A 27177-nucleotide genomic window follows, 5' to 3' on the forward strand; every position below is an offset into this window, starting at 1 on the left:
CCAATGAATATTCAGGGTTGATTTCCCTTAGGATTGACTGATCTGATCTCCTTGCAGTCTAAGGAACTCTCAAGAATCTTCACCAGCACCACGGTTTGAAAGCATTGATTCTTCAGCTCTCAGCCTTCTTTATGATCCCATTTCACATTTATACATGACTACAGGAAAAATTATAACTTTGACTGGACAGAACTTTGTCAGCAAAGTGATTCTGTTTTTTAATACACTGTCTAGGCTTGTCAGTAGCTTTTCTTCTAAGGAGCAAGCGTCTTTTAATTTCATGGCTGCAGTCACCATCCACAGTGATTTTGGAGCCCAAGAAAATAAAGCTCATCACACCATGAACTTGATGAGGACTAAATGAAATAAGACATGTCAAGCACTTGCACAACACCTGTCATATAGCAAGTGCCAATAAGAAGTGATGGTGAGGATGATTATGGTGAACTGTGTTTTCACCTGGGTCAAGTCAGGAGACCTGGGTCTCTGCCTTTCCATGCCACTGTCATGCTGTGTCAGACTCAGGACATTTTGAGTCAGAACCCTAGTGGCTTGAGGATGGGAGGGTTTTCCCGAAAAACACTTGGGGCTGCCACAGCTCTATATCTTGATCCCAGAGAGCCCTCTAGTGGCTGATCTGGGAATGTGCAGGCGCAGGAGACAAAGGGGAGGAGGGACCTGGCAGGGAGAGAGGTGGGCTGGGTAGAGAAAGGCTCCGCAGTTACGAGAAGAGCAGGGAGTTTTTTTTACGGAGACCCCCAGTCTGGAGTCAGACCTGAATATGGTCTCACTACTGTGAAGTGCTACCTGTGGGACTTCAGATCCACCCCTTCTGCTCTGCAGGCCTCAGGGTGAGGAGCATTGGGAATGATGATGAACTGGCTCCGTCTTTCCCAGAGGTGATTTAGGGGACCCTGCATAGCCATTTTGAAAACCGGGATGTTTATGTGTTTTCATATGGCGCTAGGAAAATTAGTAACTTTCACTTCTTTTCATCTATGGATATTATCCTTTTAGAGAAGTGAGAAGTGAAATTGCTCAGTTGTGTCCCATTCTTTGCGAACCCATGAACTGTAGCCTGCCAGACTCCTCTGGCTACGGGATTTTTCAGGCAAGAATACTGGAGTGTATTGCTGTTTCCTTCTCCACAGCAATCTTCCCAACCTAGGGATTGAACCCAGGTCTCCTGCATTGCAGGCAGACTCCTTACTGGCTGAACCATAAGGGAAGTCCAAAAAATGAAAATGAAAGCCCCTCGATCATGTCCAACTCTTTGCAACCCCATGCACTATACAGTCCACGGAATTCTCCAGGCCAGAATACTGGAGTGGGTAGCATTTCCCTTCTCCAGGGTATCTTCCCAACCCAGGGATCGAACCCATGTCTCCCACATTGCAGGCGGATTCTTTACCAGCTGAACCAGAAGGGAAGCCATATCCTTTTAAGGTGAATAAAAATATTTTTAAAAATCTAAATCTAAAAGAAAAATATTAAATAAACAATAGAACAGGTGTCATTTCATCAGGATCAAAATCATAAAAGTAAAACCAAAAGGCAACAGAAAAATGGGCTCTGCTGGACTAGATTCTTTGTGGTTTCTTGCACCGTTCTGATAAGCTAATCTTATCTTCATACTATACCTGGTATTGTTCCCTAGCATAAAGGTCACCATTTATTGTTTATGCTGCTATCAGCTCTTTGATCTTCTCTCTCAGAATAGGGGTATTATTTACTCTTCATTTTACTGACCAGTGAGAGGCCTGGTTGTACCTGCCTGAGGCCACGTTACGGTGTGGCAGAGCTAGTTTGGAACTGAGCCCATTGGGCGCCCAAGCCACTGTCTTCTGTGGTACCACCCATGGGCATGCCTTCTTTGCTCACCTATGCTGGGAGCCCAACAGCAGGGACTGGACCCTCCAGTCTCAGTGATGGACCAGCAAGGCCTGCAAGGACCAGGTTGCCTGGTGACATTCACATCCAGCTGGGCCTCGAGGTGAGCTGTGGAGCTGTGGAGCTGTGGCCACAGGTGACTCTGGGCATCAGGGAACTGGCCTCCCAAGACCTGTGATATTAAGTCTCCTCAGCCTGGCCACTGCGATGTGGTGCCAAGGGTGCTGGCCAGAGGTCAGCAGTCCTGAAGTCTTGTCCTGGGCCTTTCATTCACTTGTTCTTTAGCAGACTTGTCCACTCACTGTGCCCCACTGTGTCAGAACTAGAGGTGGTTTTCCAAACAGTGTCCTAGGCCCTACCCCCAGAGGTTCTGATTTTGTATGTGTGGGTGGAACTCAGGGATCTGCAGTTTAGCCATTTTTCAAGGGAATCATGGTGCTTAGTGACCTCTGGGGTCCCTTCCGACCCCCTGACTCCATGAAACTTAGCTTGGAATGGCTGGTAGACCTTTGTGACCTTCCCCTGAACCAACCCCAAACAGCCTAGGGAACAAAGAAAATAACAGTAAAAAAGATATTTTATTGTTAAAAAAAAAAATAACAACAACAGATGAGCAATGAAACCAGGCACCCTATCATTCACGCTCACAGTCGCCCGCTCAGCCGCGAACCACACACACAGACACCCTCTCACCCACACAGCTCCCTCTAGCTATAAGCAGCAGCCTCGTGGGTAAGAGTCACCATCTCTCTTCCTTTTTACTTTTGTGTCCCTAAACAACACACATGAAAAAGCAGTGGACCAGAGTGGCAGGGGAAGGAGTGGCCAGGCCACCAGAAGCCTCTGGTCCCTCCCACTCCTGGCTACATACATTCTGCACATGTGTGCACACGTACTATACATGGGCGCCCATATGTGCAGACATGCGCCCACACTGACCCTCCATGCATAGGGTTGAGTCACTGCAGGTAATACTTGGACTGGCAGGCCTCTGAGACAGAGGGGGCAGGAGAGGACCCTCCTGGTGTCTGACTCCCTGCTGCCTCCCTTCCCTGCGCAGGAGTTGACTTCCTTGTGTCTAGGGAAGAAAAGTCCCTATGGGGCAGCTCATCCAGACAGCAAGGTTGAAAAGTGCCTAAGAATTATTTCAAACATGAAGAATCGTGCCCTTCTTGCCTTTGGCCCAAAGTGCTTGCGAAACTTGGGCTGAAGAGCCCAGAGTTTCATGAGGTCTGAATTCTTTAACAAAGACAGTTCAGGGCTGCACAGATCCTGGCCGGCCCTGGCTGGTAGAAAGTCACATGGCTTAGAAAAGGAGGGACAAGGTGCTTGGAGTTAGATTAGAGGAGTGGGACCATCAGGAGGCTGAGGCCAAGCGATGCCGGTGGAGAAGCCTCGTCACCGAGGTTCATCACCTTACCCCCGACGCCTGGCAGGCAGGGTGCACAGGTGACATGTGGTAGCTGCTCACCTCTCAGCCCCTTGGAGAGCCCTGTGGCCCCGCAGGGTGTGTGACCTTGGACCTTGTCTCTACTGCAGGTGTGGTGCTTGCCTGTGAGGCACGGGCCCGCCGTGGCCGGCAGAGCGCAGCTGTGGGCAGGTCTAAGAGTGTGCCCGTCAGGGTCGGCCCACTAGTTCAGGCTCTGGATCCCTGGGGACCATCAGGGGGACCCACTGCCTCTTGCCTATCCCAGGAGCCAGTTTTTCCTGGGTTTCCAGGGTAACGGCTCTGGGCACCCCCTTTCTGCTGGGGGCCCTGGTGCTGTGTCTGGAGCTCTACCTTCAGCTTCCCTCCATCCTCAGGGACCAGCTGGGGGTCTGCAAGAGCACATTTCAAGATTTGGCAGCTTGGACTGGGTATGGGGGCTTCCCTCCCTCTTTCCCAGCCATGCTCAATTCACTCCCCACCAGACGGGGGGGAGGTGTCGAGTCCTCAGCCTCCCGCCTGCCTCCCTCTGAGGACAGCTAGAACATGACCTCCTCACAGCTCCCATAATCACTCTCCACCATGTCAGAGCCCTCATAGTTGGGGGGGGCCTGGGGCTGGCCCCGGCCCATGGGGTGCCCACCCCCAACCTCGCAGTCAGCGTAAGAGGGCCCGGCCCGGCTGAGGCGCATGCTCACCCCTTTGTAGCCCCCTTCTGCCAGGCAGGGCCCTCCCCCTCCCTGCCGGAACTGCGAGTGGTAGTAGCTGATGGCCGTGTACTCATTGAGACAGGGAGCCGGCAGGTGCTCCCGGGGACTGGGGGGCCGTGGGGGGATCAGATCTTCCAGGTTCTGGTTGCTGTAACGGGGTGGGAGGGGTGCTCGCTTGTTTTCCAGCTCCAGTGGGAAGGGGAAGCCCCCATAGAGGCCACTGGGGTCCGGCATCACGGCTGGGTTCTGGTGGCAGTGAGGCGATGGTGGCAGAGGGCCAGGGGTGACTTCGGAGTGGGGGTATTCCCAGCGTTCCTTCCTGGAGTAAGTTGGGGGCCAGACTGTGGCTCCGCCTGGGTACACTGAAAGGGAACACATGATAGGGTGAGCCCTGAGTTTCCCTGGTGAAGGTTCTAGCTGGCCTTAGAGCTAATGTACATGACTTAGCATGTGGCAGAGAGGAGCCCAGGAGTCAGTGGGTATGTGGCCCATCTGTGTGTGTTGTCTCTGGCAGCTTAAATTAATATCTAGAATTCAGTGGGGCCAAGTTGAAAGCCAGAGGTTTAACTCAAAGCCAGCCCATTTTGCAAATCTGTGCCACTGCTTCAAGGGTGAGTGAATAAGGGAAGAATCTGAATGGCTCCATGCAGCCAACTCCCATTCCTGGAGACAGCAGCTCCATCAAAATCCTACTGGTGAGTTTTGTCTCCTTAGTTGAGGGAAACAAACATGTCTTTTGGACTAGGAGACCTGATGGTGTCTATCACGGGGGGTGATTACATGAGATGTGGCTTGGAAGCTTGGTGGTCAGGCATCCTTGGTCCTACCTCTATCCCAGGTCCTGAAGAGTTGGGAGAGTTACAACAAGTCACTGTGTCTATATGGGTCCCAGTTACCCTATCGGCAGACAGTTAATGCCAATAACTGTTGAACTATTAGTAGCCTGGAAACATAAAGTACTTTACAAATTCACCCCCTTTTGAGCTGAAGGTGAAAGGAGGGTGAAGATCCCTCCTTGGGATGAGCCAGGTCTGGCCCAAGGCTGCTCTACCTCTAGACTGGGTGGCCAGCCAACTGGACAACTGCCTCTCTCTCTCCCTTTCCAGAAAAGTGTAAATATATATGTAAGTGAGTTAAAGTCACTCAGTCATGTCCGACTCTTTGCAACCCCATGAACTATACAGTCTATGGAATTCTCCAGGCCAGAATACTGAAGTGGGTAGCCTTTCCCTTCTCCAGACAATCTTCCCAACCCAGGGATCAAACCCAGGTCTCCTGCATTGCAGGTGGATTCTTTACCAGCTGAACCGTCAGGGAAACCCAAGTAAATATATACAGAAGCTCCCTTTTAACCCCACGGATCCTCCCCACCCCCATCCAGGGTCTGTGGGTTTCTGCCATGGACGTCTTAGAAAACTAATATTAGAAAGAGCTAATCCTGTGGAGTGACTTGGAATTTAGAGTGCATCACAGTTCAGTGGAACGAGGCATAGACTCTTGAGTCCAGAGGCCTGAAGTCTGGTCCAGCCCACTAGTACACCCTGACCTTGACCACATCCCTTCGTGGACTGGATGGTGGCTGAAAACCATCATGTCTCAGATAATGGAGTGTTTCCATCTACTGCCCTGTTCCATCAATCCCAGAGGCTAACAGCCTGTGGCTATACTGACCCATCTCCTCTCCTGACCATCTCCTCTTAATGATGGCCTCGTTGTCAGGGTGGGAAGAAACCGCAGCTGGCGGGAGTCTGGGAGGAACGCTGCAGACCATGGGCCGTTGCTTAGAGCTGGGTCCAAAGGTGACGAGTTCATTCGGAGCCGAGGTCTTGCCTGGCTCCATTTGGTTCAGGTTATTGCAGGAGCTGGTGCTCAGGGGGTTGAGCTCAATGGCAGGCGTGGCTTGGGTGTCAACACCCACACTCCTGGCCAGGAGATCTGGGTCCTCCATGGCCACGGGCTTGTGCGACTTGCAACGGCGGCAGTAGAAGAGAAGCACCGTGGAGATGACGACGATGACCAGCAGGGCCACTATGATGATCAGAATCTCCTGCTGTCCCCAGTCCCCCCTTGTGATCTCAGGGGTGACGAGGCAGTGTCCTTCTGAGCAGCCCCTGGCCTCCATTTCACACCTATAGGTACAGAGAAATAAAGGACCCAGTCACTATATAGGCCTTTCCATGTCCCCTCTTTATTTATTATTTATTTGGCTTTATTGAGTCTTAGTTGCAGCATGCAGGATCTTTCTTTGTGGTTCACAGATTCTCTAGTTGTAGCAGGAGGGCTCTGAAGCACTTGGGCTTAGTAGTTGCAGGCTGCGAGCTTAGTTGCCCTGTGGCATGTGGGATCTTAGTTCCCTGACCAGGTGCTGAGAGAAAGGACTTTAAGATAAACATATGGGGGAATCTTGGAGAAGCCCTTTCCTTCTCTGGGCCTCAGTTTCCCCACCTGTAAAATGGGTGGGTGGACCACATCATTGGATCTCTTACACACACACTGACAGCAGGGGTGGGGGGTCCCTTGGGAGCGTGTTATAAATAGAATCCCAGGCCTCCTTCCTTGGAGATTCCAATTTAATTGCTCCGGGAATCTGTATTTTTCATAAGTCTCCCTCATGATTTTTAAAGTTTTCCAAGTTGGGAAACCATAAAGCCAGTGAATTGCCAGAAGCCTCTTTGTGTCTAGGATTCTAGGGGATGATTCTCCTTCCCTGGCAACCGCAGGGCAGCCTTATGTGAGGCACAGGTAGCTAGTGGTGGGGTTTGAGTCCACAGTGGAGCCTGTCCCAAGGGGAATCATTGCCCCCAGGCCACTTTCTGAAAAGTCAGGGGCCAGAGCAAGAGAATAACTTGAGCATTTTCAGACTTCAGCATAGACCAGAAGTGCCTGAGGAGCTGGTAGGAAGTAGATTCCTGGGCCCCAGCCTGGTGAGTCCAGTCCACCAGTTGCAGCAGAGGGCCTGGGTGGTCTGTCTTTATAGTGAGCATGTCCCCTCCCAGGGTGTTCTGATGCAGGTGGTGGGAGGAAGAAGGCCTGACCCCTGGGAGAGGCCAAGAGGCCAGGTCGCTGGATTACTCAGCCCCTGGCTGCCCACTGGCCTCTCTAGGGCTCAGAGGGCAGAGGTGCTGCAAACCTCAGGCAGAGGAGCCCACAGCCGGGGGCTTCTCCTGTGCTTACCTGTCTCCTGTGTAGGGGTGAGGGCAGATACAGGGGGCTCCCTCGGGGGAGGAGATGCAAGTTCCACCTTCCAGGCAGGGAGTTGAGGTGCAGTTCTCCTTTCTTTGTTCGCAGTGCTTCCCGGAGAACTGTGGGCGGCATGTGCAGACATATCCTGGGAGGAAAGGGCAGGGAGGTGAGAGGATGCACTTGTTTAGTCGTCAGGTGACTGCGGGTGGACTGGTCCTCCAGGATGGAGGGGGACCCCGAATGTTTGCAGATCCCAGTGTCCGCACTTAGTTAATGAGTGCTTCCCTCTGCCACCTGCACTGTGTTGGGCAGTGGTGCTCAGCTGAGCAAGAAGACTTGATCCCTGCCCTCAAACAACTTACAGCCTACAGGGAACATCTGTTAGTCACCTCACAGGTGCTAATGGGTATCATCATTGTCATCCTAGACAATGCTATTCAGTGTACTCACTGTTCAAAGCATCTTCATGTATTAGCTCATCTGATCCACCTGTCGGCTCTGAGATTGGTTGCTGTTATGGTCCTCATCATTAGTTACTATTATTGTCCTTGCACCTGGGGACAGGTGGAAGTTGATGGCTGGCCAGGAAGCAGAGCATGGGAATGTATGACATTGGCTCAAAGTCACACCACAAGCAAATGGCAACTTGAGGGATCAAGCTGAGACAGTTATAGATCATATCAGTATATTAGTAGTTATTATAAAAATTCATTTTATTGAAAGAAAGTGTTAGGGGAGGGAACTAGCCTAAACTAGGGACCAGGGCAAGTTTCCTGGAGGAGGTGGTATTTTAGTTCAGACCTGAAGGATGAGTAAAAATTAGCCAGGCAAAAAGATAGAAAGGCAAAGAGGAAGATGCTTTAAGCAAAGGAGAACGTGTACAGAGACTCAGAGAAGAGGGCATGACATATCACCAGGGGTCAGGGCGGGCGTGAGCCTAGGGAGCAGAGGGGAGAGTGGGAGCAGGTGAAGCGTCCAGTGCATAGGAGCCACAGGCAGGAGTAAGATATCGGGACTCCATCTGAACAGCAAGGGGAAGCCACCGCTAGGTTCCAAGCAGGAAAGCGATGTGCTCAGATCTGCACCGTGTAAGGATGGCTCTGGTGTCCTGCTGGAAGATGCTAATGGAGGGACAGAAGCAGGAGAGCAGAGAGGTGGCTGGTGCAGAAGAGAAGACGAGAGGTGATGAGGGCTGGGGTCAGACTGATGGCAGTAGGGACACACAAGTGATGGACTCCTTGGATATCTCAGGTAGAAATGACAGTATTATCAGCCAGGCAAACATTAGAAAATGGGAGAGGGCCAAGTGTTGACAGGGATATAGGTGCTTAGGAACCCCACGCACTTGCTGGTGGAAATACAGACTGCTGCAGCCATGCTGGACAGCAATCTGGCCTGACTTAGTCAAAGTATTGGTATACTCTGGGTTTGTGAATTTCATGTGTGTGTGTGTGTGTAAAAGTTCTCATGTAGGTTCGTAAGATGACATGGAAGGATGTTCAGTACAGCACTGTTGATGGAAGCGGGATGTCCATTGCTAGAAAAGTGGAGAGGGGAAAGGTAAGCACATGCACACCTCAGCAAATTGAGCCAAAATTAAAAGCAGTAGGAGGGAGGTTCAAGAGGGAGGAGACATATATATGCCTATGGCTGATTCATGTTGATGTATGGCAGAAACCAATACAATGTTGTAAAGCAATTATCCTCCAATTAAAAAAAATAAATTAGAAAAAATAATTACTTGTGGCAGTGTGGATGGAAGAGTATAAACATTCAAGCAAGTGAAACATAGTTCATGCATGTTGAAAGGACTCTTTTAAAAACTTTAGGGACCTCCCTGGCAGTCCAGTGGTTAAGATTCCATGCTTCCACTGAGGGGTGAGGGTTTGATCCCTGGTCAGGAAACTAAGATCCCATATGCTGTGCAGTGTGGCCAAAAAAACAAAGCAAAAACAAAAACCAGCTTTAAATGTTTGCCTGTGAGTTTGGGGAAGGGAAAAGGCAGTGGGGTATCAAGGGCAGTAAGGAAGAGAAACTTAGCATGGGCCAATGATGACACAGTTGTGTTGACCTCAGCCTTCTACATGGAGGTCCCCATTCATGCCCTTCCCCCATCCAGAAAAACAAGTAGAAAGATAGTTCTTGTTGAAGGAGAAAGAAGACTCTTGGCCTCTCCTGGTGTAAACCTAGCCAATCCCAACTCACCAGACAGTAACGGGAAGGGAGGAATTATTTCCACTGAGATCTAAACCCTGAACCTGGCTCTAACTTCAGCCCCGTGACCTTGGCTGAGTTCCCTTACCTTTCCAGGTATTCCTTCCATAGCACAGTGGTTTCCTGAGTAGTAAAACAGAGCTTTAGTGGCTCTCTTTCCTCCCCCTCTCTCCCTCATGGGGCGGTGTGGAGAAATATGCTAAGTCAACTCTACAGTGATCCATGATTGCTAGTCCAGCGTGTCAGGGTCCTCTGCAGAGTCTCCTGGGATAAGCCTCAGGGTCAGCCACAGCCTTACCTGCCCCTCCGGTCTGCGAGCACTTCCCACCGTTGAGACATGGGTTCTGGCCGCACTGGTCACTGGGGAAGCAGCACTCCGTGAGGGCCCGCCTCTCCAGCAAGCCGGCCACCTTCTTGCCATGGACCAGCAGCTCCAGTGCCTCTCCGTTGATCACAACAGCATCCAGGCAGCCTTCAAAGCCCTGGGAGACATTTGGGGAAGAATGCGAGTGGACGAGGCCACCCAGAAAGAGGTCCCTTTCAGGCTTCAGACCCCGGCAGTTCTCTGGGAGCCCGAGGGAGGTGCTGCTTGCACTGTCAACCAACAGGCGGACGGAAGTGTCCATCTCCTCCACCAGAACAGAGTGCCACTCGTGGTCATTCACGTGCGACCGGGAGGAGAGATTTCCATAGAAGCCACCGGGGCAGTGGTATTCCAGCTGGAGCACTCCGTTGACCAGCTGTAAAGAAAACCCAGATGACCGTCAGCAAAACCAGGAAGTGCTTAGAAAAACCCTTGCTCAGAAGCTGCTAGTGCAAAGAATGTTAGTGTATTTTTACAGGTAGAAGGGGTAGTGATTTTTCAAGGCTGTATTTTTTTAGACATTGTATTTGTAGAGCATAAAAACCCTCAAAGTGCACTTCCATTTATGGTCTCATTTGGCCTTTGCTGTTCTCCATGGAATGTCCTGGGCAGAGGTGACATCTCCATTTCACAGATGAGGAAACTGAGGCCCAGAGACATCTCGCTGGACCCTGTCTTTTGGATTCTTCTTCACAGGCCTCTCTAGTGTTCTACTCTCCTAAGCCTTCAGGGAAACCAAAAACCTCCCCCTCACCCCCACGCCTTATTCAACAGTTCAGCAGTTCTTGAAGTGGATCTCAAAGATGATTTCAGGGGATCCACAAGCTGACAAAGGTGCATATAGTCAAAGCTGTAGTTTTTCCAGTAGTCGTGTATGGATGTGAGAATTGGACCATAAAGAATGCTGAGCACTGAAGGATTGATGCTTTCGGATTTCCTAAAGGAAATCAACCCTGAATATTCACTGGAAGGACTGATGCTGAAGCTGAAGCTCCAATTCTTTGGCCACATGATGCGAAGAGCCAACTCACTGGAAAAGACCCTGATGCTGGGAAAGATTGAAGGCAGGAGGAGAAGGGGATGACAGAGGATGAGATGGTTGGATGGCATTATCAACTCAATGGACATGAGTTTGAGCAAACTCTGGGAGATAGTGAAGGACAGGGAATGGTGGTGTGCTGCAGTTCATGGGGTCACCGAGAGTTGGACACAACTTAGCAATCGAGCAACAACAAAGTGAAACTATTAAGTAGAGCTGGATTAAGTAGAGCTTCCTCTGGGGGAAATGTGAAGATCTAACCCAGTGTTTTCTAGAGACTGGCCATTTGTACACAGTCTTGCCGATTTTTGCCCTGGTTGAGTGCTACATATACCTTTATTAAAAAGAATGCTTAGTATTATTACAGCAAATAGAAAACCAATATAACTTGCCATTGAGGAAAGAGAATGTCAAAAATAAGTACATCTTATGTATGGAGAGAGTAACATAGAAAATTACCATACCATATGTAAAATAGATAGTCAATGAGAATTGGCTGTGTGACTCAGGGAATTCAAACGGGGCACTGTGACAGGCTGAAGTCTGGGATGCGGAAGGAGATGGGAGAGGGGGACATGGGTGTACCTATGGGTGATTCTTGTTGATGTATGACAAAACCACAAAATTCTGTAAAGCAATTATTGTTCAATTAAAAATTTTTAAAAAAATAAGTACATCTTACGCAAAACATTGTTATTAAATTGCTGCTTTCAGCTACCAAAGACCATGACTCCATTGATCCCTCCATTTCTTCACTGTCTCTCCCATCTGTCATGTCCTCATTCCTCACCTTATCAAGCTCAAAGTCCATAGATAAATTCTTTTCCCTTTCTAACTTGGTAGATCTCACATGGCAAATACACACATCAGGTAAAACTCAACTTTCCCTCTACTTTGTATAGGTACCATGGAGCTGAACGTGGCTAGGGAGTAACACACAGTCTTTGTTTATCTGTCTCCCTTTAATTTCATGGCCATGAGTCTCAAATGTGTCCTTTGTACTACCCAACAACTGTACGATTGTACTGTCTTGGCTGGGCTTCCCTATTGGCTCAGACAGTAAAGAATCTGCCTGTAATGCAGGAGACCCAGGTTCGATCCCTGGGTTGGGAAGATCTCCCGGAGAAGAGAATGGCCACCCACTCCAGTATTCTTTTTTTTTTTTTCTTAGTGAACCACTCCAGTATTCTTGCCTGGAGAATTCCATGGACAGAGGAGCCAGATGGGCTACAGTCCATGGTGTTGCAAAGAGTCAGACAAGACTGAGTGACTAACACTTTCACTTTCACTGTCTTGTTTAGTCCCCTCACCCTCCCAGATGACTATTTTCACTTCTCTCTCCTTAGACCTTAATGCCTCTCTCCCCATCCTTGCTCTCAGCAACCAGATGGGAACTTATAGGCACGGTCACCATCACATCTGTCCATGTTGTCCAAAGCCTATCTCTCTATTCATGCACTAGATCCCACCCCACGCTTCTTAACCTCGTATATATTGGACAAGAGACCACTGACTATCCTTTCTCCTTCCTATGTCTTTGTTCATTATCCACTGGGTCATTTCAGTCATCATATAGACATGCTGTTATTGCTCTAATCTTTTAAAAATATATATATATTTATGTATTTATTTATTTGCCAGGTCTTACTTGTGACATGCAGGGTCTTTGATCTTTGTTGCAGCATGTGGGATCTTTAGTTGAGGAGTTGAGGCATAAGAACGTCTTAGCTCTGGCATGTGGGATCTAGTTCCCTGACCAGTGATCAAACCTGGGTCCCCTGTTTTGGGAGCATGGACCACCACAGAAGTCCCTATTGCTCTAATCTTAAAAAAAAAAGTTTTATTGAACCCAAATCTCCTGTCAGATTGCACTTTCTTTATTTGCTTTCCCTTTGTAATAAAATTCTGCTCCTACCCACCATGACACCATGACATAGAAACCACTGATGTCAGATTATGCAGCATCCTCTTTGTTGCCAAATCCAATGATTGATATCACTTCATATCTTATTTGACCTCTTAGCAGAACATGACTGAGCTGATCACTTAATGCTTCCTTCTCTTTTTATATATAATTTTATTTATTTATTTTTTTATGGCTGTGCCGAATCTTCGTTGCTGTACGCAGTTGTTCTCTAGTTGCAGAGAGTGAGGACTACTATCTAGTTGCGGTGCATGGGCTTCTCATTGCAGTGACTTTTCTTGTTGCGTAGCACTGGGCTCTAGGGCATGTGAGCTTCAGTAGTTGTGACACATGGGTTCAGTAGTTGAGGCTCCCAGGTTCTACACTTGTTCAACAGTTGTGGTGCATGGGCTTCGTTGCTCTGAGGCATGTAGGATCTCCCCAGACCAGGGATTGAATCCATGTTTCATGCATGGATTCTTTACCACCAAGCCACCAGGGAAGTCCCACTGCTTCCTTCTTAATACAAGCCCTTCATTTGGCTTCCCAGATACAATACTCTGTTCATTTTCTTTCAGCATCACTGGTTGCATCTTTTCATTCTCCTTTATTGGATTCTCCTCTTCTCTTGACTTCTCAGTGTTGGAGTATCTCAAGGATAAATCCTTGATGTACCCTCTTTTTAACCTGCACTCCTTGGTGATCTCCCCAGTCTCATGGTTGTGAATACTACATATATGTTGAAGAATCTCGGATCTTCACCTCCAGCCCAGAACTTTCTAACTAGATTTTGTTTGTCCAGCTCCAGTAGTAGGTCTAATAGTTGTCTCAAGCTCATGTGTCCAAATGGAACTCCTGGTCACCCCCGCTTCCCCAGTCTACTCTATCCATATCCTTGGCTAGGTCTGTTGGCAGCAACTCCATTCCTTCTGGTTGCTCCAAGTCAATATCTTACTCCTTGCTTTCCCTCCTAGCCCTCATTCAGCTCATCAGGAGTCCTGTTGTCTTTGCCTTCAAAATACCTCTAGCATCTGAACTCTTTTTTTCCCCAGTTCCATTGTCATTCCCCTAATCTAAACTGCCATCATCTCTTACCAGAATTACTTCCTTTGGGCTGGGTCTTTCCACTTCCATCCTTGTTCCTCTAAAGTCTATTCTCAGCACAGTAGCCATGAGGACCCTTTTCACATATGTCAAACCATGTTAATTCTTTGCTCAAAACCTTTAACATCCCCTACATTACTTAGAATAAAACCCAGTGTCCTTAAATAGCCTGGGAACTTTTTATAGATATGATCTCATCTCATCTTATTACGTATCAGACCTCAACTCATGCTAATACTGTTCTCCGACTCACTTCACTCAAGCCATATTGACATCTGAGCTGTTTTTAAACATGCCAAGCAATCTCCTACCAATGACTGTTCCCTCTACCTAGAATGCTGTTCCTCCAGAGGGCTACATAACTAGACCCTCAATGAAACCTTCCCTAACCACCTTATTTAAAATTGTAACTTCCCACATTCCTGATCCCCCTTAACCTTTTTTTTCTTTTAACCCCAAACACTTATCATATTTAGACAAATTCTGTAATTTTCTGATTTATTAGGTTTACTGTCAGTCTCTCACCATAGGATGAAAACTCTAAGAGGGTTTTTTAAAATCTTTTTCACTGATAAGACCTAAGTACCTGGAAGAGTACCTGTTGCATAGTAATGCTTGATAAATATTTGCTAAATGAATTCAATTCTAACTAGGGCTTCCATGGTGGTCTAGTGGTGAATAATCCACCTTGCAACTCAAGGGACACAGATCCCTGCTGTGGGAAGATCCCACACACCGCAGAGCATCACAATTACTGAGCCCCTGTTCTTAGAGCCCACGTTCTGCAACGTAAGAAGCCACCATAATGAGAAGCCCAGGCACCACAACCAAATAGTAGCCTCCACTTGCTACAACTAGAGGAAGCCTGTGCCCATCAATGATGACCGAGTGCAGTAAAAATAAATAAATATTTAAAAAATTCTAAATGGGGCTTCCCAGGTGGTGCTAGAGGTAAAGATCCCGCCTGCCAATGCATGAGACATAAGATGTGGGTTCGATCCCTTGGCAGGGAAGACTCCCTGGAAGAGGACATGGCAACCCACTCCAGTATTCCTGCCTGGAGAGTCCCATGGACAGCAGAGGCTGCTGGGCTCCAGTCTATAGGGTTGCAAAGAGTCAGACACAACTGAAGCAACTTAGCATGAACCAGCTGCCAAAGTCTCCTTTCTGTCTGGGAGATGGACATGTGTGATGGAGGTGTTAAAATCAGGCAGGTACTCTGAGACTTTCTACAAGATATAATCAGAAAAACTGAAAGACCCTGAGAAAGGAAATTCATTTTCCTCCATATGATTCCATGTACCTTAATGCTGAGTTTGGCATCTTGAGCGCCCCCTTGGTCCAACCCATCTTGGGGAACATTGGTCTCTTACTCGGCCAAGGTGATAAAAGCATCAGCCAGCTAGGTGGCCTCATGCATCTCTCTTTGTATCTTCAGAGGCTCTCTGTCATCCCTCAGAACAGCCCAACCTCTGTTGTACTAGGGCATGATGCGTCCCCAAGTGGGGTGGTTTTGGCCATTGTAACTAGAAAGTCTCATGCTCTGACCTTCGAGAGTTGCACCCAGGATCACAATAAACCACGCAAGGATTTCTTTGAGGAAGTTTGCCTTCTTGGCCACGCCCATCTGCCCCACCTCCCCAGCCTGGCACGCCCCCAGGAAATCTCTCGGGGTGGCGATGCCTTACCTTCAGGGAGAGACGCACTGCCTTATTGCTGAACAGGAGAATTGCCTGTGACTGGAGAGTCTTCAGGCGGAAGTGGATGTGCCCGTTCTGAGCCTCCGGGAGATGGTACCGCCCAAAACTCTGACCGCTGAACCTCACGGCAGTACCTGTGAAAGCAACCGAAGGTGTCACCTCCACATCCAAGTGGTCACCACGGAGCACTGGAACCGACTTTGTCTCACTCAACCCTTGGGTGGCAAGCAAAGTTATTGCTCACATTTTACAGGTGAAGAAACGAGGGTGTGGGGTAACTTGTCCAGGGTCACACTGTTAGACAGGGTCCATCACCCTGCACACCTTTCTTTGGCCCCAGGGACCCTTGCCTTGGGTCCCAGCCTGTATCAGAAACTATGAGCTCAAACCATGAAGGAAACAAGAATCGAGCCAGAAATATTATCAACCAAGTATGTTGGTTGATATCAAAATCCTCCATAGTTTCCATGTTGTTTCTGACGTCACTTGGGGAAGAAGGAGGCCAGGCTGGAGAGGATCTTGAATATATATGTGATTTCAGGAACACCACAAGGGCTTTTTGCCTCAAGATATCTCCTTCATCATTAGGAGTGTAATCATTTGAATAAGCACATCCCACATGATAGGCTGCTAAGTCAAGAAGAAAGAAAATAGTGATAAATAATGTGTTTAAAACTTCCATAAGGTCCTGCATGCCCCATCCCCAATAGCAATTGCTAAGGCACTGTTGCATAGTGAGGGGTCTGAAACTTCACTTAAACGAGTTTTTCAAGCTTATTTGACCATGGGACCCTTTAATGTGGACCACCTACCATTGGCCCTTGGATATAGCATTCTGTGGAAACCCCTTTGAGAAATGCTGTGTTATATTAAGCAATGCCCTCCCCAGATTTTTTTTTTTAAATCCACCCTCCCCAGAAGTGGGTTCACTTATTAAATCCTTAAAACCTCAGTGTGGATAAGATTATCAGTTGTCAGGGCTCCAGATTCCTAGGGAAGAGGATTGGTTTGGGGGGAGGGGGGTTGAGAGGAGGGGAAGAGAACTGTTGAAGAGAGGGAACACAGGTCAAAAGGAGCAGAAAGAGAGTTTTAATAATCCACTCCAGGGTACACAGCTAGTAAATGATAGAAGCTCAGATTTGAACCTGAGCTGCCTACTCTGAATACTAAGGTTAAACCCATCGGACTGTAGTGATAGTAGTAGTAGTGTTACTGACTCAGGTTAATTGACCACCTTTATATGTCAGGCACTTTTCTAAGCAAGCACTTAATATTTAATTCTTGCTTAATCCCTACAGTATAGCACAAAGGCACAGAGAAGTTAATTAATTTTCCTTGGGTCACGTGGCTCACAAGCGGCATAGCTAGGATTGGAACCCAGGCAACTTGATGCTAGAGTCTATGCTTTTAGCTGTGGTCTGAACTGTCTCTTGTATTCTTACCATTATTTTCAAAATTTAAAAAAGTGACCAGAACTAGGGCGCTATTCCATGATGAGATTTTGTGAGGCCATACCTGTCTCGTGGTGGTCCATGGCCCTTAATCCTGTGAAAACGTCCCTCTAACTAAACCGAGAGCCCTGTGTTGGAATCTCCAGCCCTGGAGTTGGGCTGGCCAGGCCCAGCAGCACTGGGGGTCCTGGGAAAGGCCCATCTCTCACCTTTACAGGAGCAGTTCTTCTCCAGGCGGTGCCTCGGGGTCAGGATGCTGAGCCGGGCTGTGCTGTACGTGGGCCCAACCCTGGGGTCCAGGCGCACGGTCTCTTGGCAGATTTGTCCCTGGCAGCTTGCCCCCTGGCAGGGTACCACAGGCATGGCTGACCTCATCTGAATTCCCACCGAGTGCTCCATCTCCTTGGCTGAGCGAGCAATGGTGGATGCCAGCTCCTGGAGCTTGGAGAAGGCCCCCGAGTGCCCCTCGAAGACCAGGAGCACATCCACACCAGCCGTGGTCTCTGCTGGCTGAAGGCTGGCCAGGTGGATGTTGGCTCGTTTGATGTCCAGCCAGTTGCTAAGGAATCTCTGCAGGTTCCTCCAGTGGTCACTCACCAGCTCTTCCGGGGTGAGCTGGTGGAATCCCATCCACATGGTCTGCTGTAGAGCCTCCGGCCCCATGTGCCACACGTGGACGTGGACACCAGCCATGGTGGAGAAGGTTCCATCGCTGACTGTGACGTTGAATGTGTATCGGCCCCGAGGCAGCGCGTGGGAGGCAATGATCTTGCCGTCGGCCGCCCCCACTGAGAAGCGCCGGCCCACGCTCTCCTCTCCTGCCAGGCTGTAGGTCAGTGTGTCCTGCGGGTCTCGGTCTGTGGCGTGGATTTTGCCCACCATGCCGCCCTGGAACTCCTCCTCCCCAGTGGTGATGAAGATCTCCAGGGGGAGGGCAGAGGGTGGGTAGTGGCTCTGCTCCCTGACGTGGACCTTGACAGACGTGGAAGATGAGAGGGGCGGGGTGCCGCTGTCTGACACCTGTGGGTGAAGCAGGCTACGAATTAGGACTGTGGCTCTCGGGGCCTCCCTGCTGCTCCAGGGTGGGCTCAGCGTGCTGTTGCATTTGAAAAGGAAAATCATCACTCCAGAAGAACCGAGGGCTTTGTGGAGGGATTTACAGCCCACACCAAGCGGTAAAACTTAACTCTACCACCTTCTTATCTGACACCTCTCTGAGTCCCTCCTAAGCCTCGCCAGCCACACGCTTCCTTCCTCTTGAACTTCTCTCATTCTGTCTCTTTCCTTAGGAGGGTCATCACATGTCTCCTAGTGATTTCAGAGCACATCCTTTGTGGCCACTGTCAGCCCAACAGGTTCTCTTACTCCTCTTTCCTATGTGACTGGGGTCAGGCTGGGGATGGGCATGTCTTCTTCAGTTCAGTCAACAAATATGTACTGAGTGCCTTGTATGGGCCAGGCCCTCCGCCGTGATCAGGAGAAAAGAGAGGTGAGGAGGAGAGGTGACAGACAGGGAACAGCAACTGTCAGGCCCTCAGGTGGGAAAGAATGCTGAAAAAGCAGAAAGGGACCATAGTGGCCAGGGCGGAGGGCCAGAGGTGAGCAGAGAGGTAACCCAGGTGGTTACTGATGGGCTGAGGAACACGAGGTTGGATTTAAGTCAGACACATGAAAAGCCACCAAAGGTTTTAAGCAAGGTGATTATTAGAATAAATTAGAAATGCCTTTCCCTTTCACTTTTCACCAAGCATCTCTACAACTTTCTGCCCAGACTTAGGCAGACAAGGGCGAAGCTTTCCTTCCTCTCCTCAGTAGCATTACCACTTTCTCAGCTGTCAGCAAGGGTCTTCATGGTTTTCCCTACAGTAATATCTTGTTCATGTGGATTTGCTTTGAGTGGGCAAGAAAGGTGTAATAATATACCTGCTTCTGGGAATTATGGGTAACTGATGAGATATCAATAACAATGGTAATAATTAATATTACTGCTAAGTATTATAATATATGGGCTTTCCTGGTGGCTCAAATGGTAAAGAATCCTCCTGCAGTGCGGGAGACCTGGGTTCGATCCCTGGGTTGGGACGATCCCCTGGAGGAGGGCATGGTAACCCACTCCAAAATTCTTGCCTGGAGAATCACATGGACAGAGGAGCCTGGTGGGCTACAGTTCACAAAGAATCAGACATAACTGAGTGACTAAGCACTGCATTATAACATGTAACTGACATTAACTGAGTACAAACTGTGTGCCAGTCACTTTTACATGCTTTAAATGTGTGATCGTAGTTGACCTGTCTGATGAGGCAGGTATGCTGAAGTGTCCTACTTTACAAAAGATATAACTGAGTCTCAAAGAGGTCAGTTAACATGCTCAAGGCTGTACAGCAGGTAGAGCCGGAGCAGAATCCGCTGGCCTATACTGCCCCCCAGTGAACAAAAGTGGAAATACAGGACAAATGCAAGAAAGTGACTGAGTTACTAAGTGATAATCTGAGCCAGGCTACAGAGATCAGAGGAAGCTGATCTCTTGACCTATGCTTTTGGGTTTGAAGACTCTCTACATTAGCCCACATCTGTTCTCTGAGCTGAAGACTCCCATTTCCAGCTACTTATTGGACACCTTCACTTAGATATATCATGGACACCTGAACACCTAAACAGAGCCCTCATTTTACCCCATAAACCTGTTCTCTCTCCATCTAAGTCTCTCCAGTCTCATAAATGGCCCTACCAACCAGACTTCACTGGAGTCATGAACCTGGGAGTGGTCCTGATTCTTCTCTTTTCTTTCTCTCCCCATAACCAATCCACCACCAACTCCCACTAATTTCCAAGCAAAACGTGTTGCAAATCTGTCCACTTGTTCATCTTCATCATCACATCAAGGTCTCAGCACCACCTGCCTCCAGCTTAGATGACTTCTCATTGGTTTCCTTCAACCACTCTTGCCCCCTTCAAGTTCTCTCTGGAACTTAAAAAATGAACTTCCTGAGACACAAGAAGGGTCACTTCCCTGTTAGAAACCCTTCCATCACTTCTCACTGCACCTTGATTAGAATCTACAAGTATTACCAAGGCTTATCATGCGTGACCGTACTTCCTGGTTAGCCCAGGACAGTCTTGATTTTCATTTGTTGTGAAAATCAACAGTTATAGCCAATTAACTGTTTTTACTGCCTCTCTAACTCTCAGGAGCATCACAGTTTGGACCTCAAATAACATGGTCATCCAAGCTATGAGGCCCCCATGAGCCATCCAGCCCATCCCTGCAGCTTCATTCCCACCATTGCTTACCATGTGATGACCGAATGACCATGTCTCGGGTCACTTCAAGCTCTTTCCCAAAGTGGGATTGGTCTTGTCTTGTTCTTCTTGCCTGGGACACTCTCCAGCCCACTTTTCATGTGGCCAGCTCCTCAGGCCTCAACTCAAGGGCAGCCACCCTCTGAATATGTCTCTGCAGTGCCTTTTGAGCTTCCCATCCCTTTCTTTCATCTGTTTATTGTTTATCTCCATAATTAGAATCAAAAGCCCATGGGGACAGGGATCACCCTCTTCTTTCCGTTGCTAGCATGGGACCCAGCATATGATAGGTACTCAATGGATGCTGAATGAATGAATGCCTGACTGGCTGTCTGTCTGAATGGATGACTACAACATTCTGAGCCCAGAGAAGTTCACAGGATAGTAGTATCCACTAGACTTAAGATTTAAAAAAAAGATTTGGGGGGATGCAATGAGCATCAGCATGTTTCATCAGCATCTTGGCCACTTTCTCTTGGGCAGTTTTCCTAAAACCCATGATATCATCACTGTAATCCTCTGCACATGTATATATGTTCTCTCATTGAACCCCGGCACTGAAACCACGAATAATCATTAGTCAAATCTACTTCACCTGCCTTCACTAGTCAAGTCACTTTAAGACTTGCATCTGCATATAACCTAAACAATAAGATAGTTGTCTGAGTTATTTTCCAATACTTGGGGAGTCAACTGTGTCTAGTGGGAATAGAACTGGTTCAGACTGGATAGGACCACCAGCCCTTCAACAGGGCTTGCCCAAGTTCTGCTTAGTGACCTTGATGTCAGAGGGCAGAAAACTCCAGCCTCAGGTAGTGCAAACTGCCTCCATTTCTGGACATGCAGAGGCCTGTAGCTTAGGAACACCTGTGACAGAACAATGATTACTGCACCTTTTTCTAATCACCTTTCCCCGTGCCCGCCTCACTCCCCAGGCCTGGCCCTTTGTTCTTTATCCACAAACACCCAGAGCCCCTTGCCTTCCAGGAGGTGGTTCTGAGACTTGTTATCCTATCGCCTTGCCTGGCTGCCTTGCTAATAAACCCTCTCTTCACTGTAGACTTCGTCATCTCAGCATTTTGGCTTGCTGTGACGCTGGATAAACTTAACACCAATGCTCAGAGGTAGGTCTTTAACAAGACTTGAGGTTCAAAGAGCTATTCTGGCCAGACTTGAGGAATTAGATCCAGGGTGAGGGAATTTCTGTTCTGAGAGCAGGGCAGGGATGAAGAGCTTGGAGTCAGAGTGCTGGAGTTTGGAGCAGCCCAGCTCTACCACTTATTAATAGTATCACTTCAAGCCAGTCATTTAATCTCTGTGTGCCTCAGTTACCACATCAGGAAAGTGGGGGTGATAACTGCACTCACCCTAAAGCATGGTGTGGAGATTTAGTGCAATGATGCACGTGAAGCACTTAGTCCAGTGCCTGGCACATATGTACATTTTTTTTTCCTAATAAGAGAAGCACTGATGGTGCTTTTGTTTATTTATTATTTTTTATTGGAGTATAATTGCTTTACAATGTTGTGTTAGTTTCTGCTGTATAGTGAAGTGAACCAGCTATATGTATATGTATATATGTGTATATAGATCAACATGTATAAATGACTATATATATACACATACCCCCTCCCTGTTTATTTTAATTTGAGTTTATTAATTTTTAATTGGAGGACAATTGCTTTACATGATTGTGTTTGTTTCTGCCATATATCAATATGAATTGGCCAGGGGTATATGGTTCTCTCTTAAACCTCCCATCCCACCCCCGCCCCCCTTGCTACCAGTCTACATCATCACAGAGCACCAAGCTGAGCTCCCTGCGCTACACAACAGCTTCCTGCTAGCTATCTATTAGCACTGCCAGCACATTTTTTGTCCCCGTGGTCACCACCAGTGGCCCCCACAGCTCTCACCTCGATCTGAAGCTGATACCATTCCTGGACTCTCTTGCTCAGGCCTGCAGTAGTCACCAACCATCCATCTGCCGTCACTCGGAAGGCAAAGCCATCATTCCCCTTGGTGATTCGGAATGAGAAGGGGGGACCATTCTCTGGGGAGTCTGGGTCACTCAGGATCAGTTGCAAGACTTTGCTGCCAATGGGGGCATTTTCCTGAGAACAAGAGTGACAAAATCAAAGAGCAAAGTGAGTCCCAGTCCTTCCTGTCACATCTTTCTGGATTCCCTTCTCTAGGATGAGTCCTCGGCACTCTGGCTACTCCCAGGTCATGCCTACATCTTGAACTATCATTCATTCATTCTGCCTGTCAGTGAATTAGTGTTTGACTTTGTTAGTCTAGACCAGAGATTCCTGAGGGCAGTCCTAGGTTTTAGAAACAAAGGCCATTGGGGCTGGAAGGGTCTTTAGAATCCCTTTATCCTACAGAGAGGTGACTTGTCTAAGTCACATAACTGATAATTTATGTATATAAATTTGTGCCTGAGATCCACGTGGGAATTTTGTGATTCATAGGATCAGTTGAAAACCTAGACATGGTTTCATGATTAGGTGACTAATGGAACACACATCCAATGAGAAAAATTCAAAGACAATTAGTAATTCAACTGAGAAGAATGGATTCCCTGGGTATTGTTCCAGGTTTTTTTTGTTTTTTGTTTTAATATTTATTTGGGCTTCCCTGGTGGCTCAGACGGTAAAGCGTCTGTTTGCAATGCTGGTGACCAGGGTTCGATCCCTGGGTCAGGAAGATCCCCTGGAGAAAGAAATGGCAACCCACTCTAGTACTTTTGCCTGGAAAATCCCATGAACAGAGGAGCCTGGTAGGCTACAGTCCATGGGGTCGCCATAATTTGGCTGCGCCAGGTCTTGGCGGCGTGTGGGATCTTCAGTCTTCATTGCAGCACACAGGATCTTTAGTTGCAGCAATGCAGGATCTAGTTCCTAGACCAGGGCTCAAACCTGGGCTCCCTGCATTATAAGCACAGAGTCTTAGCCACTGGACCACCAGGGAAGTCCCTGTTCCAGTCTTTGTCCTGTAACACAGGAATTCAGCATGCTATAATATTTCCAATGATTGTTAACTGTCTTTTTAACAACAAAAACTTTATCTAAAAACACAGTCTTATGAGCAGAAAGTCACAGTTTCATATTCAACAGGTATTCTGCCCTTTCTTATAAAACCCTACTTTTATTCAGGTAGAACAATACCCTCAGCAAAGATATGCTCCTCCTAAGAGGAGACAGACTATGATTGGTTTAAGTCAGTTGTAATAATCTGATTTCCTGTGCCAGTTTTTTTATTTAAGGGTGATCGTGTAATCCAGTTCTGACCATTGGAGGAGTCTGACAGGTGAGGGTTCTTCTTTTGATAGAAACAGATTCGGCAAAAGAAGTCTCCTCCTGTTCACCTTTGAAGAAGGTTAGGCAAGGATGTGATGCTGGAGCTGCAGCAGCCATTTTATAACCATAAGGAAGAAGGTGAGTGAATTTGGAAGAAAGTAATCCAAAATTGTGATATCATTTTTTTCTGCTGAAATAACCAATTCTGGAATAGGTTTTCTCACTATCAGAGCTTTTGCTATAGGATTAATAAGGCCTTATTGTTTAATGAACTTTTAGTCAAGTGATCTGTTATTAGCAGCCAAAGCATCCTAACTCATACTCACAATTTCCAAAACAGGTGACCCTGGTTGATAGATATGGGACTCAGAATTCTGTGCTCCTACCCACTTCCTTACCTCTCTTTATGTGATCACAATTCCCCACAGAATCCCAAGGCCTTCTCCAAATCCTGTTTATAAACCATTAGTATAGTGGAAAGAGCTTGGGATCTGGAAAACCTCTGAGTTCAAATCCCAAATTTGCCACATTTTGACTATGGCATGTTTCTGTACCTCCATTTAAAAAATCTGTAAAACGAGTACTATTTATATGGCTGTGTGAGCCCCCTATGAGATAATGGATGCAGAGGAACCTAGCAGAATGCTTGATAATTTTTAATTGTATAATCCATAATCCCCTTCAGCAGGCTGTGTTGCCATTTGGGATATCAGTGCAAGGTCACAGTCACTGTTTGGGTGGACTGGTACCAGTGGTGAGCACCCTCCACTAGGAGGGAAATGGGGGGAAGATGATGGATTTAGGATGATTTTGGAAGTTGAGCATACCTGGACAGAGGTGCTATAGTTGAGCTGGAAGAATCTTGGTGGGTTGTCATTGACATCAACCACTTGGATAGCAACGTCTGTGTCCTCATAGAGTGGGGGCTGCCCACTGTCTGTGGCTCGGAGCTTCAGGGAATAGCTAGAAGTCTACAGCAAGAGGCCCAGGGGAGAATTAGCAACAGGACCCGCAGTTCTGCACCCCCTGATTCATGACTAATGTTTTTGGAAAAATAAGATGGAGACACTCCCTTATGCCTGCCCCCATTGCTCTCCCATAGCATTTTAGGGCTCAGGTTCTGGTGTCAGGCAGAAGTAAATTTCACTTCCAGTTTAACTATTTACTAGCTATGAGACCTTGGCAGAGTGACTGAACTTGTGTGAGGGTGATATCAGGACCCACATCCTAGGATTACTTTAAGGACCAAATGGCATAATGTATGTACATCACATAGCAAAATCCCTGTCACAGAGCAGGTGCTCAGTAAATTATAACTTGTTATAATGATCTAATAATCCTTGGTTAATAGTGAGAAGTTGGCCTGAGTTAAAAGTCACTCCGCCCCTCTCCTGCCTCTGGCTTTACACGCCCCAGAGTCTCCACAGAGAAAGAATGGGGGACACTGCGGGCAGGTCTGGAGAAGCATCAGGCTGGGGTGTTGACCACAGTTCACCCTCTTGACCTTCAGAAGGGCTATATTCTGCTCTGATGGTCTCAGAATGGGTCCGTCCCATGTGGCTCACCTGTTCCCAGTCCAGGGCCTTGGCCACCTGTAGCTCTCCTTTCTTGGGATGGATGGCAAAGTGCCCAAGCTGGTTCCCTCCTATGAGGCTGTAAGTGATGGCACTATTTACAGGTCCATCTTCATCCGTTGCTGACACCTGCAGTGAAGGCAGGTGATGGTTGTGAATGGAGGGGTAAGAGAGACTAGAGAGGAAATCTTGGCCCTTAGGAGTGTAGGGGACACAAATATGTTCCTGCCCCACAGATTGTCCTTGGGCTGGCAGTCCCTAGACCACAGTCATCCTTTCCAAGGGAATATCTTCATTTACATCCTGGTAAGGATGTCAGCATGTCATGATTCATTCATTTATCTATCCATTCATTTATCTATCCATTCATTCATTCCTTCATTTACTCATTCATTCATAACTGACGGGGTACTAAGGTCCTGTGCTAGGAGTTGAGGAATATGCCAAAATGAGTAAGCCCTCAGGAAGCTTAATGTCTAATTTTATGGTCAAGTCTAATTTGGAGCAAAGAATGATCAGTTTTATGGCTATAAATTTCGCCTGGAGAGGTTAGACAAGGATTTGCAAAGCCTTGTAGGATAAGGAAGGCTTCTGGGAGTGGAGTCAGCATTCCAGGCAGAGGAAACAATATGAGTCCAGGGATATGAAAGTACAGAGGATGTTTGGGGAAAGGCATCTCCTTCTGTGTGGTTGGAGTGTAGGGTGCATGTTAAAGGAGATAAAAACCTCGAATACAGGCATGCAGAGTTCACTTTTACTGCATGAAATGGGGAGCAATTACATATTTAAATGCAAAGAGGTGTTATTTGATGGCCCCCCATTCCTCCCTTCCCAGGCTGACCCTCTGTGCCCCCTGTGTCCTCTGGGGCCTCTCCCATTCCCATTATTTCATTACCTGATCTAGATCTTATCAGACATGGCTCTGAGATATTTTGTCATGAGAGAGCTTGGTTGAGTGGCTACACGTCAGTCAAGTCTATAGTGTATTAATTGATAAAATAATTATTCTCATAGATTGACTAGAGGAGGGGGAGATAAGAACCCACCCCCAGAGTCCATCCCCACCCACCCCCACCCCCACAGGGCAAAATCACAGATTCTTACTGTCAGCACAACATCCCCCACGATGGCATTCTCTAAGACCCTTGTGCTGTACAGATGCTGGGGGAATCTGGGCCGATGTTCATTGATATCGGTGATATTGACTACGATAGTAGTCATGTCACTGAGGGAGGAAGAGCCCTTCCGACTGCACTCGATGGACAGGAAGTACTTGGGGCTGGTCTCAAAGTCCAGGCTCTTGTTGACGTACAGGATCCCTGAAGAAACAAGAGGTGATGGGAGCATTGAGGCACTTGGGACCACAAAGGCAGAGTACCGAGGGGGTCTTGAGCCAAATGCCAGGAGAGGCAGCTCAGCTGTGTTGGGAGAGATTGATCTCCTGCCTCATCTTCTCTGTCATCTCCTCCATCATCTCTCTGTTTATTTTCCCTCCCCCATAGTCTCCCTTCTCCTCCTCCATCTCCTCTCATTTTCCTTATTACCATCTCAGCAGCAGCTTTTCCCTCATTTATTTATGTACTATTTCATTGAGATTTTGTTTAAATCTATAATATTAACTCTGTGTCATATGGATCTATAATAACCCTTAGAACAAGAACAAGGTGTGATTTCCTTTTTCTAGGTAAGTCAGCTGATGCGCCCAAAAGCTAAGTGACCTGCCCAAGCTCAGTCACCTAGTAAATGACAGAACTTACATTATAGAGTTTTATACTACCCAGCATTGTTCAACAAATTGTTAGGGCAGAGTGTTATTATTGTGAAAACTGGAAAATAAAAGAATAAGGATTTATCCTGCCATTCCTTGATAACTGAATAGTTAATGGTAGAAAACTCTTCTTTATAAAATGATTCCAGTTAGTAAATGAATGAAGAATGACAGGGCTAGAAAAAGCCATCATTTTGCAGCCCCTAAAGAAATAATATACCTAGGAAATAATCATTCAAGGCTGTT

General features: G+C 47.6%; 1 protein-coding gene across 1 annotated transcript in view; it reads right to left on the reverse strand.

Annotated features, from left to right (window-relative positions):
- Positions 1-2449: 2449 nt before the first annotated feature.
- Positions 2450-27177, reverse strand: part of FAT2 (FAT atypical cadherin 2) — an 82658-nt gene continuing 57930 nt past the window's right edge. Inside the window, exons 15-24 of the mRNA XM_043913348.1 lie at positions 26268-26482; positions 25155-25292; positions 24417-24560; positions 22204-22401; positions 17194-18004; positions 15522-15667; positions 9722-10163; positions 7201-7354; positions 5698-6155; positions 2450-4388 (exon numbers count right to left, since the gene is read on the reverse strand). Coding sequence (XP_043769283.1) covers positions 3856-4388; positions 5698-6155; positions 7201-7354; positions 9722-10163; positions 15522-15667; positions 17194-18004; positions 22204-22401; positions 24417-24560; positions 25155-25292; positions 26268-26482 — 3239 coding nt within the window. The 3' untranslated portion in view covers positions 2450-3855. The remainder of the gene's footprint in view (positions 4389-5697; positions 6156-7200; positions 7355-9721; positions 10164-15521; positions 15668-17193; positions 18005-22203; positions 22402-24416; positions 24561-25154; positions 25293-26267; positions 26483-27177) is intronic.

Source organism: Cervus elaphus, chromosome 9 (assembly GCF_910594005.1).
Source record: "Cervus elaphus chromosome 9, mCerEla1.1, whole genome shotgun sequence".
NCBI classification, from domain to species: domain Eukaryota; kingdom Metazoa; phylum Chordata; class Mammalia; order Artiodactyla; family Cervidae; genus Cervus; species Cervus elaphus.